This window comes from Neovison vison, chromosome 3 (assembly GCF_020171115.1).
Source record: "Neovison vison isolate M4711 chromosome 3, ASM_NN_V1, whole genome shotgun sequence".
Lineage (NCBI taxonomy): Eukaryota > Metazoa > Chordata > Mammalia > Carnivora > Mustelidae > Neogale > Neogale vison.
Genome location: NC_058093.1, coordinates 98,258,297 through 98,272,596, shown reverse-complemented (window position 1 = coordinate 98,272,596; position 14,300 = coordinate 98,258,297). Strand labels below are relative to the sequence as shown.

The 14,300-nt window shown below is 41.8% G+C and overlaps 1 protein-coding gene across 1 annotated transcript in view; it reads right to left on the bottom strand.

Annotated features, from left to right (window-relative positions):
* NCKAP5 (NCK associated protein 5) overlaps window positions 1–14,300 on the bottom strand; it is a 962,745-nt gene that overhangs the window by 268,039 nt on the left and 680,406 nt on the right. The window contains 1 exon segment of the mRNA XM_044242595.1: window positions 13,571–13,720. Coding sequence (XP_044098530.1) covers window positions 13,571–13,720 — 150 coding nt within the window.

Here is a 14,300-nt window from a genome sequence, read left to right as displayed (position 1 = left end):
AAAGCTCTTATCTTAGGTGTTAAAAAATTAAAAAGACAACCTATGGATTAGTTAGCTCTGCCTAAAAGTCATGAAATGGCCTTGCACAGCAGTGCTGATTTAAAAATAAGATATGCTAATTTATGTACTGAGAGTAGAATACACGAAAATGAGAAATGATGCAAAATAAATGAGTCTATCCTGGGCTGTGTCATTTCTTGGTTTATCAGTGTTAATAATTATGTGTAATTTCAAAATAAAAGGGTCCTTTCAGCAGATAGCACACAATTCCCCGAGGCCCATGAATAGAAAACAGACTAGTTCTGTGACTATTACCTCATCTTTATCATCATTTCAACAGGGCCCCTCTTTGGGTTTTCAGCCTTTATATTCATGTACGGAGGAGATTTAGGCAAAGGCTACACAATTCAAGCCCATGGGCGCTGTCCAGTGGGGATTCAGGGTGAAATTTAACTCTTGTTTTTGCCCTCCAGGACCCCACGTGCTAGTGAGGGCTCACAGGATACTTGTTTTCTTTTGGAACTTAAATCCTAGATGAAGGAAATGTGAATTCACAAAACCACATTTTAGAGGATAAAGAAAGATACTGCTCTCCGGCACTGCCCTAGGTTGCTGTGTGAGAATTGCTTCTTAGTCTCTGGAAAGGATTAACATATGCTTTCTGCTATGAAATTAGCTCCAGTGCTGAGATATACAAACTTGCCATCAAAACTGAAGTCACCCTGACCTAAGACACATGGGGACTTCTCTGAAGCCTTCTCTCCTTTCTTGGGCTCCTTACTGGTGCCTCCTGAATGACACTTAAGCTGAAGGGATAGAGGGAAGGGAGGGTAAAGGGGACAAGTGTCTGCAAGCTAATTTAGATAGTGGTAGACGGCAAGGATGACTTCATTTCTTTCATCCCCAAAACAGATCCTACTTCCTTGACTACTTCCTTTGAACCTTTTCTTTGTACTTTTCCTGATGCAATGATGCAAATGAGCCTTCCAGAGAAAAGTGGTCTTCTTTATGAATGGCTGGTGTGGGGAACTAGTTTGGCTATATGCAGGTTTGCATCTCATTGCAACGTGATTCATCTCAGCTGGTTATGTGCAGAGAGCAGCTGGCAGCAGGTACCCAAATAGCTGAGGAGAGAAGTTAAAAGGGACTGCTGCCTGCTGAGAGAGCAGAAGAATTGCTTTAAAGACTCCCTGAAGCACAGCCTCCAGCAGCGGAGGGGCACTGGCAGAGGAGGCAGAGAAAACAGCAGCAGCTGACAGCCTCACTGACAAGCAGTTGGAGAAAACATAAATTGGCCAATCAGAGTGAAGGTTTGGGGACCAAATGGGAATCTAGGAGGTGGAGTGACAAACGGTGACAAGCTATTTGGACAACCTCAAATGAGAAGCTGAGTGAGAGACCCATCCTCTAGGCCCTCCGTGCAAAGTCAACGATGAAAGGCACCAGCAAAGAGGCAAATCTTGGCCAGCTGGAACCCGCAAGCTGTGGTTCTGGAAATGAACACAGACTGGATACAACTTTTCCCCTCCCCACCCCTCCCTCCTCTATCACCTCTCCACTTTGGCAAGTGGAAAGTGATCCTGAGCACACATTAATCACGCTTAGGGCCTAAAATACCATAAGATTAATATAAGGTGACGAGCTGATTCATTCTAACCAGCTCAGTATGTGGAAGGAGAGGCAAACACAAATGGAAGGACAAGAACGATGCCACACTGAGTGTTTGGTGTCCCACCTCAGAAGCAACGAGGATCGAGGTAACCAGCAAAAAGAAACATGGTGGGGAAAAGGGATAAGAGACCTTCGGCTCCTCTCCATCTCCCTAGTGATGAGAAGAAACAAAGAAGCTGGTGAGCAAGTATAATACAAGGATCAGTAATGGGGAAAAATTTAAAAAGAGTCTAGAAGTTTGGAAGCAGAATGGCCAGTGGTCCCCACATCACAGGACACACTGGAAGAATGTCTACTCTCAACTACCCCTGCAATTGAGGGGACACTGGAGTTGGGCGCGATGTATATACATCCGAGGTGTCTGTCTGTCTGTCTGTATGACTAAGAATTAGTGAAGGAGGATATCAGAGTGACAGGAGAAAAGGAAGAACAAACAATTCTTTTCCAGCTCTTTGGAAATTGGCATTTTAAAACAGGTGACTATAGTATAAGGAAATTAATTCTTGGGGGTGCCTAGGTGGCTCAGTGGGTTAAAGCCTCTGCCTTCGGCTCAGGTCATGATCTCAGGGTCCTGGGATCGAGCCCCGCATCGGGCTCTCTGCTCAGCAGGGAGCCTGCTTCCTCCTCTCTCTCTCTGCCCACCTCTCTGCCTGCTTATGATCTCTCTCTGTCAAATAAATAAATAAAATCTTTTAAAAAAAGAAATTAATTCTTGAAACAGACCAAACTTTAATCTGTTCTCTCTATATCTACTCCTAGCACGTACCTTCCTAAAAATATTTTTTTAAAAATTGCTTTTTGTAATTGTAGGCTGATCTAAGTTGAAGACTCACATAAGATGATCAGATCAGTATTTTTTAAAAATATTTCCCCTCCAAAATGTATTACCAGTAAATTCACCAAATTTACGATCTGACTGGCAACAAGAGGTTGCAATGTTCCATAACTACTATAATATCATTATTATAAATGATATTATAATATCATTATAAGCATATAAGCAGTATATGCTTATTAAAACTATTATAATTACTTAGTAACAAGCATCATTTAGATTCCTTTTGATGATCCACAATGCTTTTACAACTTTGTGACAAAGCCCTCAGGATCATTTTTGGGGCACAGAGAATTGGGCAAGGCCATAAATGAGGTCTGCACTGAAGAATTTATATTCATCTCAGAAAATACCCAGCCATTGCGTTTGGGGGAGAAAATCTGTTTGTTTTCTTATTTGCCTCTCGCTCATAAAACAAGACTGCAGGGGGACCTTTGGTTATTCGGATTTCTGAGGAACCCATTTTATCATCACGGGCTTAGGAACATCTGTACTTCATATGCTGTTTGCCTGTAGTTGCTTTTTGTTTTAAGCTGGAATTACCTACAGAGCTACTTCCTTCCAGTTACTACACTGTATAGGAGACAGTCTCCTCTAAACGAATTCATGACCATCTCGGTATTTTATGAGATTACAAAAACCAATTTGACTTTGACCCTAGGCACATAAAAAGCAAAAAACAATGATGCCACAAGAAAGGGTGTTTTTCCTGTTTCTAAGAAAGCTCCCATGGCTGTGACTACAAATGAGACACAAGCAAAGGAAAAGCCTCTGTCCTGAGAAAGAAGATCCAGAATTTTCAGACTGATCATGTTCCTTGTAATTATAAAGATTTTATTTATTTGAGAGAGAAAGAGAGAGAGAGAGAGAGAGAAGCCATGGAAGGGTGGAGGGAGAGGGAAAGACAGAATGTTAAGCAGACTCCAAACCGAGGAAGGAGCCTGATGTGGGGTTCAATCTCAGGACCCTGAGATCATGACCTGAGTCAAAATCAAGAGTCAGATACTTAACGACCTTGTAATTTTGAAAGTATTTCTTCTTTTTCCTTTGCTGTGCTGAGATACTATCCTCACCAAACAAACAATATGCACATTCTACAAATGCACCCCTTCTTTAAAAGTATAGTGGAAACCTGCCTTCTGGAAGAGCCCTCCTCCGCTGTATTATTTGAATACTTATGAACAGTGAACTCTGAAAGAGAGGTTGCATTTATTCTCAGAGTACTAGAACTAATGAGCTCCAATTAGGAAACCAGGAATGCTACTGAGCATGTGGAAGATGTTTACATTTTTCAAAGTTATATTCACAAATAAAAGCAAAGACAGACTTTAGATATCTAGTTCGGAAACAGGAGTGATTATCCAAACTGATACTGGAGATCCTTGCACCCATGGTAGCTTGCATTTATAATCCCTCCTCCCACCTTCAAATCTGAAAACCCCTGATTCATTGTAGCACTTGGTCACACTCTTTGGTAATATTTCTCACTCCCCAAGTAGTAAGGCTTTGGGGTTGGGGCTGCTTTGAATGCTAATGAATTAGGTCATCCTCTGCAGGCTGAGCCATCAGACCAAGTGGATTCCTTACAACACCTCAGAGTGCTGGAGTAACCATATCCCTGACTCAGCTGCTAAAGGTAATACCAATCCTCGGAACCAGGGAAATTTTCTGGACCCCATTCTGGAGCTACTCCCCCACTCCCCCAAGGCTATGGAACATTTTCTCCTGGCAAACTAGCAGAGTTTATAGAATGCTGTGGTTGTAAAACTGGGACTGCTCATCAATCATACTGCTTTCTGAATCACAGCTTCTAATTTTTATTCATGACACTCAGGTATGTTACCTAGAAGCGTCACATCTAGGACAGCTTAGACACCCACTGTGCAAACAGAACCAAGATTTGGGGGTTTTGTTTTCCAATTATACTCATGACATACTAAGCTTAATCATATTTTGTAGAGTAAGGACTAAACTGCTAATTGGCTATAACTAAGCAAACTGAGGCCTTTTGATTAATCAAGCCAGCCAGCTTTCAGTTTTTGACATCAAAATTTATATTCTCCATGAAGGAAAAAAAAAAAAAAAAACAAAAGAAAAAAACCAAGTCCACGGCTACATAACATTAAACCAACACACAATTAACAACACTTTGTTCTAATTATCTGTGGGCACAATTAATGTTGGCTGTATGGTTCATTTTTCTTCTTTGATGGCTCTTAGAATATTTATGGAGATTAGTCCTTGATGCATTGGCCTTCTCTAAGATCTGGGGTTTCTTACAAGCTCCCACACAAATCTGAGTAGGGCCAAGTAACACATTCATGCAGATTAATTCCTGATATATTGGCTTTCTGTTTTCCCCTAACATCTGAGGTGCTTCCAACAAGAGTCCACCCAAATCTGGCCCCATGATGCACTGCAGGGACAGGTGCCCTTGCACCCAAGCCCACTACCTCCCACTCAGGGTGTTTTCTTTCCCTCCACCGTGGGTCATAACCGATAAAAGGTTATGTCTTGATTGAACAAGCTTCCAGGAGCTGGAAGTCCAAAAGGGCTTCTGTAAAACAGTACTGTCGACGCTAACAAAACCCAAGGTAAGAGAAATCCTCAGCCTCCTGTGATGGGGGAGAGTAAATTGCAGACAAGTTCAGTTCCCTTACATCAATAGTAAAGAGACCGGCGGAAGACAGGGAGTGCCGATCCAAGGCTTTCGGTGATTGGTACAACTTCAATTTATGGCAGGCGCGTATTTTCCTGCACTCTGAAGTCAGTGGGGGCCTCAGTTTTCAGGCCATAAATATTCTCCCCATGGCTCAGAACTGTTTGCGCTGCCCCTTGGTGTGTTTGTTTGGCTGTGTTATTTTACGCTATGAAGACGGGCTGAAACGCCATGGGGACCTGAGGCTCCGGGGTACTGTGGAGGCTTGAGGGGCTGTTCGTTATGAACATCTGTAGGCAGGCTAGAGGTTTGATTTGACCACGCCGTAAACCCAAAGAAAGAAGAAGGAGAAGAAATAATGTTCACTTTTAATATCTCTGTGTTGGGTGGATATGTAGCTCCACACACTTGCACATAGGACAGACTAAGGCTTTGAGTCTAATTTTTGGTCAAAAGTACCTCAGGCTTCAGGCAGGCCCGCTTGCTGGTGACTCCTTGAGACTGGTTCCGGCTTTTAGCCAGGCAACTCCCTCGGCCTCTCTTCTTACTGTTTGCCTGGAAAATGTGCAAGAAGCCTCCAACACTTGGTTCAAATGGCACCATCTTATCTCCGTGCCTTCTCTAAAAAGAATTCCCTCAGGCGCTTCCACCTTGGTATTTCACGGACTCTTGTACATAATTTTTAACATTTTTGTGAAATTTTAATACATAATATCTTCATTATTTTAATTAGAGTAGTTTTGTCTGCCTCCCAACAACGTGAGTGTCTCAAGGACAGAGAAAATGTTCCGTGGATCTTTCGCAAGTCCAGCATCCAGTAGCAGCCCAGGCCTAGAGTTGCCAAAGGAGGGAGAGAGGAAGGAGTGAGAGAGTGAGGAGGAGAAAAGGAAAAAGGAAGGGGAATCAGGAAGGGAGCAGGAGGAGGAGATGGAAGAGAGGGTGAAGTCAGAAGAAGAAAGAAGATACCACAGAAGAAAAGGACAAGACTAGGCCCCAACCTATCTTCCTGAGGGATATGAAAGCATTTCTGACATTTGAATAACCAAAATAGTAGAACTTTGCTAAATCGTGGAACTGATGGGATTGTCAGTTGAGATGTTCCACCCTCCAATGGCCAGGATGCTAACACACGCCAACAATATTCCTCTCCGGAGTCTAGGAGTTCTTACGGACCTACTAGAAAGAGCAACAGTCCTCTCACTGGTGTCATGGGTGCACTAACCTGGAGGCTTCTGGCTGCCATTTCCCCCAATACATTAAGAGTGCCTGCGTTAGAGAGCCTGAAACCCACTTAGAGAAGAGCAAAGCCGAGAGGTGGAAACAGCTCCCTGACCTCCTCCGAACCTCTGCATTCCCTTGGCCTCCATCCACTCTCACACCTCCATTTCTAGTTCCACGAACAGGCTTTCACTTACATCAGCCACGTAAATCCTCTGTAACTTGCAGCTGAATGAACAATCACAAACCGAGTTCCCTGAAACTGTTCCGGCAGCCACCCATGGACTTTCCCCTCATTTCATCCTGTACCAAGCAACAAGGGCGGTGCCTTAAATGGGGGTTTGGGTGCTTTTCCCTAAAGGTGCTGTTCCTTTCAGAATCTCCTCTGGAGTTCTTCATTTTAGAGAGCCTCTTACTCTTAACTAGGTATGAAGAAATCTAACAGCCTACTTGCATAACTTTTTTTAAAAGAATGGGCATGTTTTAATATTCTACTAAAATATATGTGTAAAATGTTTATGTACCAAGATTCTCATCACAGCATTATAATAATGAAAACATGTCAACAACCTACGTATCCAAAGAGACTAAATAAATGGTACTCTGCATTCATTTGATGAATTTCTGCATAGCTGTCAAGTCATATCTTAAGAAATACTGAGTAAGATGGAAAAACAGTATTGATATATTACATAAAGGAGCAAGCTATAAACTGTATAAAGTGCTATTTTATTATTTCCTAATTTGATTAAGTGTAACAGGAAAAAAAGTGGAGATAGACAAGCTAAAATGTCAGCAGCAAATATTTCTGAGTGGTATGATTACAATTTCTCTATTGCCTTGTATTTTCCTAACTTCCTATGATGTGACTGCTACTTTTATAATCAGAAAATTGCTAGTATAAAGTTACATACTGACATAGAAATTTTTTTTTTTTTTAAACTTCAAGCCCTTTTGCCAAAGAGGAGTTTTTGTCTCTAATCCTAGTTTAGTGATTGTTGCTAGGTGACCCAGAGTTGGATACAAATTAATCAGGAGAAAGATATACACCAGATGCTTTAAGACAGGGATGTCTGGAGTTACCTGTCAGCAGCCTGTCACAGAATTTAAAGATGAGAAGGAAACAGTTAAGGATTTCTATTCAGACAGTACTCTGAAGAAACCAGCATGTTTCTTTATAACTTTTAAAGTGTCTTTTTATGTCATCTTAAGATAGAAGAGGATAAAAGTGAGAGGAAGGAGAAGGTAAGAACTTAAAGCCAATTGGGAATGCTAAGAAATAGACTTCCTCTCATCAGCAAAGAGTCGAAGCTAAGCCTGGGGATATCATACCCATTTCCATGGCAAGGGAGCCATCAAGGTGGAGAGGAAGATGGTTGTAATTACAGCTTTCCTCAGGCTCCTAAGTCCCCTGGCACTGGGCATGTGAGGGTGGGCGGGGCTTCTGCATCTGAGCTTGAAGATTCAGGGAGAGTTCCACTGAACTGGACCTAAGGTGTTGGAAGAGTTTTTAATATCACTCCAAGACTTTTCTGTGGTTCTCAATCCTGACTGTGCATCTAAATCCCCTGCAGGCTTTATGACAACACAGATGTTGATTCCACTTTAGACTTCAAGAGTTGGAGTTTCCCTGGCTGTCAGCTAGGCATCTGAAGTTTCAGAAGCTCGGTTTCTGCATGAGTTTTATCCCCTGAAGGCTTCACTCCAGCATTTCTATTTCTCTCTCCTGTATCGCGGCTTCTGTCTTTCACACTGGGTCATTCTCAGTGGTACACTGGTGCGCCAACAGTCCCCTGCTTTTCGTTATTGTTTTCGTATTTACAAGCTTCTCTTTGCTGTGTCTCTCTTTGGGCATAAATGTCTCGATGTTAGCTCCACTGCCCAGGAAAACTTCTCGAAAGAGCTCCCTGTATGTGTTGTCTCCACCTCCTTTCTGTCCTACCTGCTCCAACCAGAAGCTGTTGTCATCAAGCTTTTAGCTATCCCCAGCCCTTGCCAGAGCCAGTGATGGATTGTGTGTGTGTGTGTGTGTGTGTGTGTGTGTGTTTTCCTTATTTTGTTAGTGGTACTGATAAGGCTGCCCTTGAAACACTTTCTTCTCTAGACTTCTATGACACCTCACCTTTCTGATTTCCCTCCTACCTCATAAGATTCTTTCCCAGGCTCACTGGCTAGCTCCCCTTCCCCCACCAGACCTCTAATGGAGGGGCACTGCAGGGGTGTGTCCTCTGCCCTCTAATGGTCCACATTTATACTTACTTCTGATGTTGCTTTATTAAGTCCCACAACTTTGAATGCCATCTATATGCTGATGACTCTGAAATCTATATCTCTTGCCCTGACCTTGGCCTTGGATATCCAACTGCCTACCAAACATCATCACTTGAATGTTTAGAGGGAATCTAAACTTCACATGGACAAAACAAACTGATGATTGTATATTCCTTCCCCCAAGTCACCTCTTCTCTGAACCCGGCCTGTCCCAGAAATCTGCTGTAAGTCGGTTGCTAAGGCTGAAAACCTAAAAGTCACTCTTGATTTCTCACTTTCTCATACATTCTACAACCAATCCTTCAGTAATTCCAATAGGTTTTACTTCTACAACACATACTTACTTGACCATCTCTTATTAGCACAGGAAAATGGAACCACAGTGGAGTTCAAATCCTAAGTCTCACACTTACTGGCAACTTACCCAACCTTTGGGGGTTCAGTTTCCTCATCTGTAAAATGGACATAAGCATATCCCCCTCCCCCCACATGGTTATTATAAAGATTAAAACAGTGTGTATATGTGTATATGTATAGAGAGATAAACTGGAACAGTGCTTGAATATACTAAGCTTTATACCAGGGCTTGCCACCATTCTCATCATCAGTATTTCCCTCTAGTCCACTAGTCTAATGATATTATTATATATTATTATTTCTTGTTAGTCCTAGATACCTGCTCTAAACCAGTCTATTAACAACTTCTATCTGGAATTAGACAGGAAGCCTGGACTTCCTGTCCTGCTATTAGCTTACCAAGAAGCAAGAGTTATCTTCCTGAAGCACAATTTGGACCATGTTACTTCCCTAGTTAACAACCTCTGACAGCATCCCTTTAAATTTATAATTCTATTCAAAGTCTTTACTGTGACAATGGGCTACAAGGCTTTAAAGGGTTCTGGCCCTTGTCTATCCCTCTGAATTCATCTTCTTCCTATTTTTTAACCTTACACTTGTGTTCCAGGGCAAATTTCCTTCTTCTGTTTCTCTAACTTAATAACATTTCTAAGATATATCTAGGCTCCCCAGTTGCAGTTTCTCCTTGTTCGTCATCCAGATCTTTATACAGCTATCTCCCTTGGGTTATTTATTTATTTATTTATTTTTAAAAGATTTTATTCATTCATTTTAGTGAGTAACAGTGCCCAGGAAGAAGAAGAAGGGTGGGGAGGGGCAGAGGCAGAGGGAGAAGCAGATTCCCTACTAAGCAGGAAGCCCGATGCGGGGCTTGATCCTAGGACCTCAGGACTGTGATTGGAGCCAAGGGAAGATGCTGAACCAACTGAGCCATGAAGGGTCCCCTCCCTTGTCTTATTTGTACTGCAGCCAAATGGCCTGGGAATCAGACGCCATTGTAGGCAAATACCTCTCTCATTTCCACCCCCCACTCTCTTATGACTGTATCACCTGGTTTTTCTTATTCAGAGGCACTCATTTGTCTATTTGTTTGTTTGCTTGGTTATTTACTTTTTAAGTGTGTAGTTTTTGTCTCTGTTCTCTGGGGTTTTGGACCATGAAAATTGATCTACTCCTAGTATTTGGCCCATAAAATGAATTCAATAAATATCTATTGACTATGAACTCACATATAATTGTGATGTGCAGACAGCTTTGAGAATTACTATTTTAAACTACCTCATTTTAAATAGGAATACTGATTAACAAAAATGCTTATGCTTAGCACATTAATTGTCACACTTTCATGGAAAGGTATAACTAAGTAGAAAATGCTGTTATTCACTTTACAACATTTAATTGCCATGTTTTTCTGCACAAAATAAATCTTTTATATAAGAAGCCAAGTTCCTCTGACCTTGAGGCTATAGCTAAGGCATTACCACTTACCTGGAGGCTGAGAACTCCCAGGTTGTCTTAGGCTTGCTCTTCCCCTAGAGTCTAGCTAGAGTCTGGGAATCGGAAATGCTATGGGAGTTGAGACTGAGCGAAGGGCATGTCCAGTTTGATTTCTAGTCAGGTGTGAAGCTGTTCAATGAGTGATTAGAAAGGGCAGGTGGAAATGTGCAGAGGGAGGCCTGAGACAAGCAAATCATGTATTTTAAGGAACATGCCCATAAGCAAATCCAGGGCCTTGAGGCCAAAACCCAGAGCAGGCACAAGGGAACACGGAAGACACAAGGTCAAGTCAATGGACTGTGGAGGTCAAGTCTGGGAAAATCCCTAGACTCAGTGATCGGGGATGGTGTGGGGGAGAGGGGTCTTTGTGAGACGGGGCCTGTGACAGGGCAGTGCTGATGAAAATAGTGAGCTTGATCGTAAGTTGAGTAAGCAGTTTCTTAAAAACAAGTCTTGAAAACCAGAATTTTTAGAAAACAGAAAACACTACACCTGGCACTTAAAAGCTACAGAAAATGCGCAAGTGGCATCTTTATCACCCACGTGGCTCTTATGGCACAGATATAAAATACAGCAAATAGTTCCTCCATCAGACAGCAGGACCCTAAACAAATCTTAAAATTTAGGCCCAGGGAGAGTAGTTGCCAATTGCTAAGACAAAAGAGAGAGGAGCATGGGGAGAGATAGAGAGAGAGAGGGAGTGAGAATTAATTATTATTTTGACTGCTGGCCCAGGAGCCCTTTTTGGAAGGCAAATGTTTAATTTAGCAAAATACCTTCATGAGCAGTGGGAACAGTATGGAATGAGGCCATGAGTGGAGCGCAGGGACCGAGTATAGAGCCCTGCATAACCAGTGATGGGGTCTTCGTCGAGGGAGAAGAAGCACGTGAGAAAGACCTGGCCATGTTCTCTGCCAGGCCGGGAACTGAGTTGCAGAAATGATCAAGGGAGAAATGCCTTGCGGCTGAAGGATTTGGAGGAAATAGCTAAGGATCAAGTTCAAATAGGTAAAAGTGAGAACTGGGGGTAAGGAGAGAATTTACTTAACACTGGGCAAAGAATTTTATGAAGCAAGCAGTGACCCTGACCAGAAGAAGCTAATTTAGAAAATAAAACATTTTTTAGCGAATTAAAATTGTGGAGATTAATGGCCCTTAGAGATATCATCTATTGCATCCAACTCTCACTGGATGCAACAGTTTTTGCCTGAAGTAGAAAGATCTCTGTGAAAGAAAAAAAAAAAATACTGTTTCTCTTTTCTCTTTTCCTCAGTGGGGGCTTAAGAAACATTTGCTGCCAAAGATATGTGTAAAATACCTCTTTGCTTGATTAAATGAAATGTCCTTCCCAAAGTTATCTCAGTGATAATTAAATCAACTAAGAGCCATAGTCACTGTAATTAGGAATAAAACTAACAATTTAAGTAGCTGGTTCTAGGGAAATAAGAAGTTGTAGTATCAACTAAATTTCTACTATTAAATCCAGGTAATTCAAACTCTAGGCGAAGCTATGACTTTCTCAAAGCTCTCAGACAGCAAACTCACTCTCCCTTGAGAAGGCTTTCCCACCTTCCTCAGTGACTTTCTTAAAAACGACACAAGTGTGGAAAGCTCTGGGGAGACAAGAAGGATTCCTGGCTGTGTGCCCCAGTGGGGCTGCCAGATGTTCCCTACGTTGACTTCTCTTCTGCCCCATGTTTGGTATCAAACCTGTCCCTCCTCAGTTGCTTGTGTATTGAGTAGCTCAGTTTCTCCACTCATAGTTCTTATATTAATTGCTGAATCCAGAAAAATAGAAAAAAAAAATGATATAACAAAGTCAGGAGCCTTGGAGTGGGTGTACAGAGGAGGCCATAAGCCAGGCACCACTGTGCAAATATTAACTCACTTCATCAGCATCAATGCCCCAGAAGATAGCATACTATTAGGATCTCCATGTTTGCTGCTGAATCAACAGAAGCACAGAGCCTGGAAAACGGACTCAAGGTTTCAAAACTAGAAAGGAGTAGAATTGAGATTCATACAAAACCCTGGGAATCGGGCTCCAGAGTCCATAATCTGAACTCTTTTGTTTTACCTTTGCCAAGGAAATTAGTGTAAAAAGGGCATGTTCACTGTAGACAACATGGCAAACTGGAGGCTGAACTGCAAAAACCAAGCATAGAGAACAAGACCTCTCTGGGTCTTCTTTCTTCACATTAATTAAGTTTTCAGGCTTCTGTCAACCCTGTTGTTGAACTCTATATTTAGATGTTAGCTGAAGGCCTCTTGCACCCAGTTAAGATGAGATGGGCTCACCACCGTCAGGCTTAAAAGTAACTATGTCCCTGTTCGAGGTGCTAAGACAACCTGTAGAGAAAGCCATCTTCCCTCAATCTTTCCACATGTGAGGTATCAATCAAGATCTAATAACTGAAATGTTCTTTGAGGAAAGCCATAAACATTGAGGAATTAGCACACACAGTGATGCCTAAGGCCACTCACTAAGAGACCAGTGGTTCCAGATCGTTCTGGAAGGCTGTGGTGGCTGCCCATCCTCCTTAAAGTGCCCTCAGCTCAGCCTCACTTCTGTTTGTTTTACATGCCAAACTTCTGCACAAATTTTTTAAGAAATGTTTTGACTACTTAAAAATTTGACTTTTTTTCTTGCAGTCATCTTTATTAGTACTGGGTAGTGTATGTATACATTTGCTCAGTTATTCATTATATTAGGTATTGGGGAAACAAAGTGAAATATCACGTAGCAACTTTCCTCACGGAGCATGCCATTTTAGGAGTCCTGACCCAGTTTGAGGGCTGAACTGAATTTAAAAATGAATTCCTGTCCTCTGTACACTTTCTAAGGCACTGCAATCAGAATCACGAGGTAAACACCCTCAGTACTACAGATTTTAACTTTTTGCTCCTCAGTGATAAATGAATCACAGTGGGAGATCCTAGCATCTTATTCCTCTAGAAGAACCTAGAAAGAAAGACTTATACTCATTCAAAACCAAGGTCAATAAAAGAGGCAGAGCACGGTCATTTTTCTGTAAACATGTAAAAATTGTTTCATTTCTTACCTCTAGAGCTTTCAATCTTTCCAACAGGAATTTGGTGTTTTCTTTCCCCTCATCCGCACTGCTGCTTTCGCTCCTCGAATCCTCATCCACCACCACGTGAAGACCTTCCAAAGCTTCCTTGTGTTTTCTCTCTTCCTCTGACAGCTTTTCCTGAAGCGAGGAAGAATTACTATTTTCAATGATCTCCCTTGAAAAACAGGCAAGAGTCTGAGGCTGAAAAGTGTGTAACCTCTCTACTGCTTTTATGTTCTTTTTGGGGCTGAAGCAGAGAAGATGCTGCTAAACAAATTCTCAATAGTATTACATTAGTAAAACACCATAAATTAATGCATCTTGGCAAGAAAAAGCCATTGGGTCAATACCCCTGAATGCAAAAATCCTCTGCCCTGTTGGAGAAGTTGACCCAGCCAACAAAACCCTAGATGGAATCATGGGGGTGATCCATTTTTATCTGCACCATGGAACTCAGCTGTACTCTAAACTAAGAAAAAACAAATCAACCTTGATACCCTGATTTGTGAAGAGCTTAGCTCCTCAAAAGAGGATTGTTAAAGTCACTGGACATGCAACTATTTAATTATTCTAAGGGAAAATAAAATATTGTGAAATATTGAAATGAGAGTGATTTCAGAATTCTAATCTGAAACCAATTAGTTCCTTTGGCTTGATGACACAGCTCTTAAGGACCCTTTAGTTCCTTTTCTAACACTCCAGGATTTGTAGTATAGCC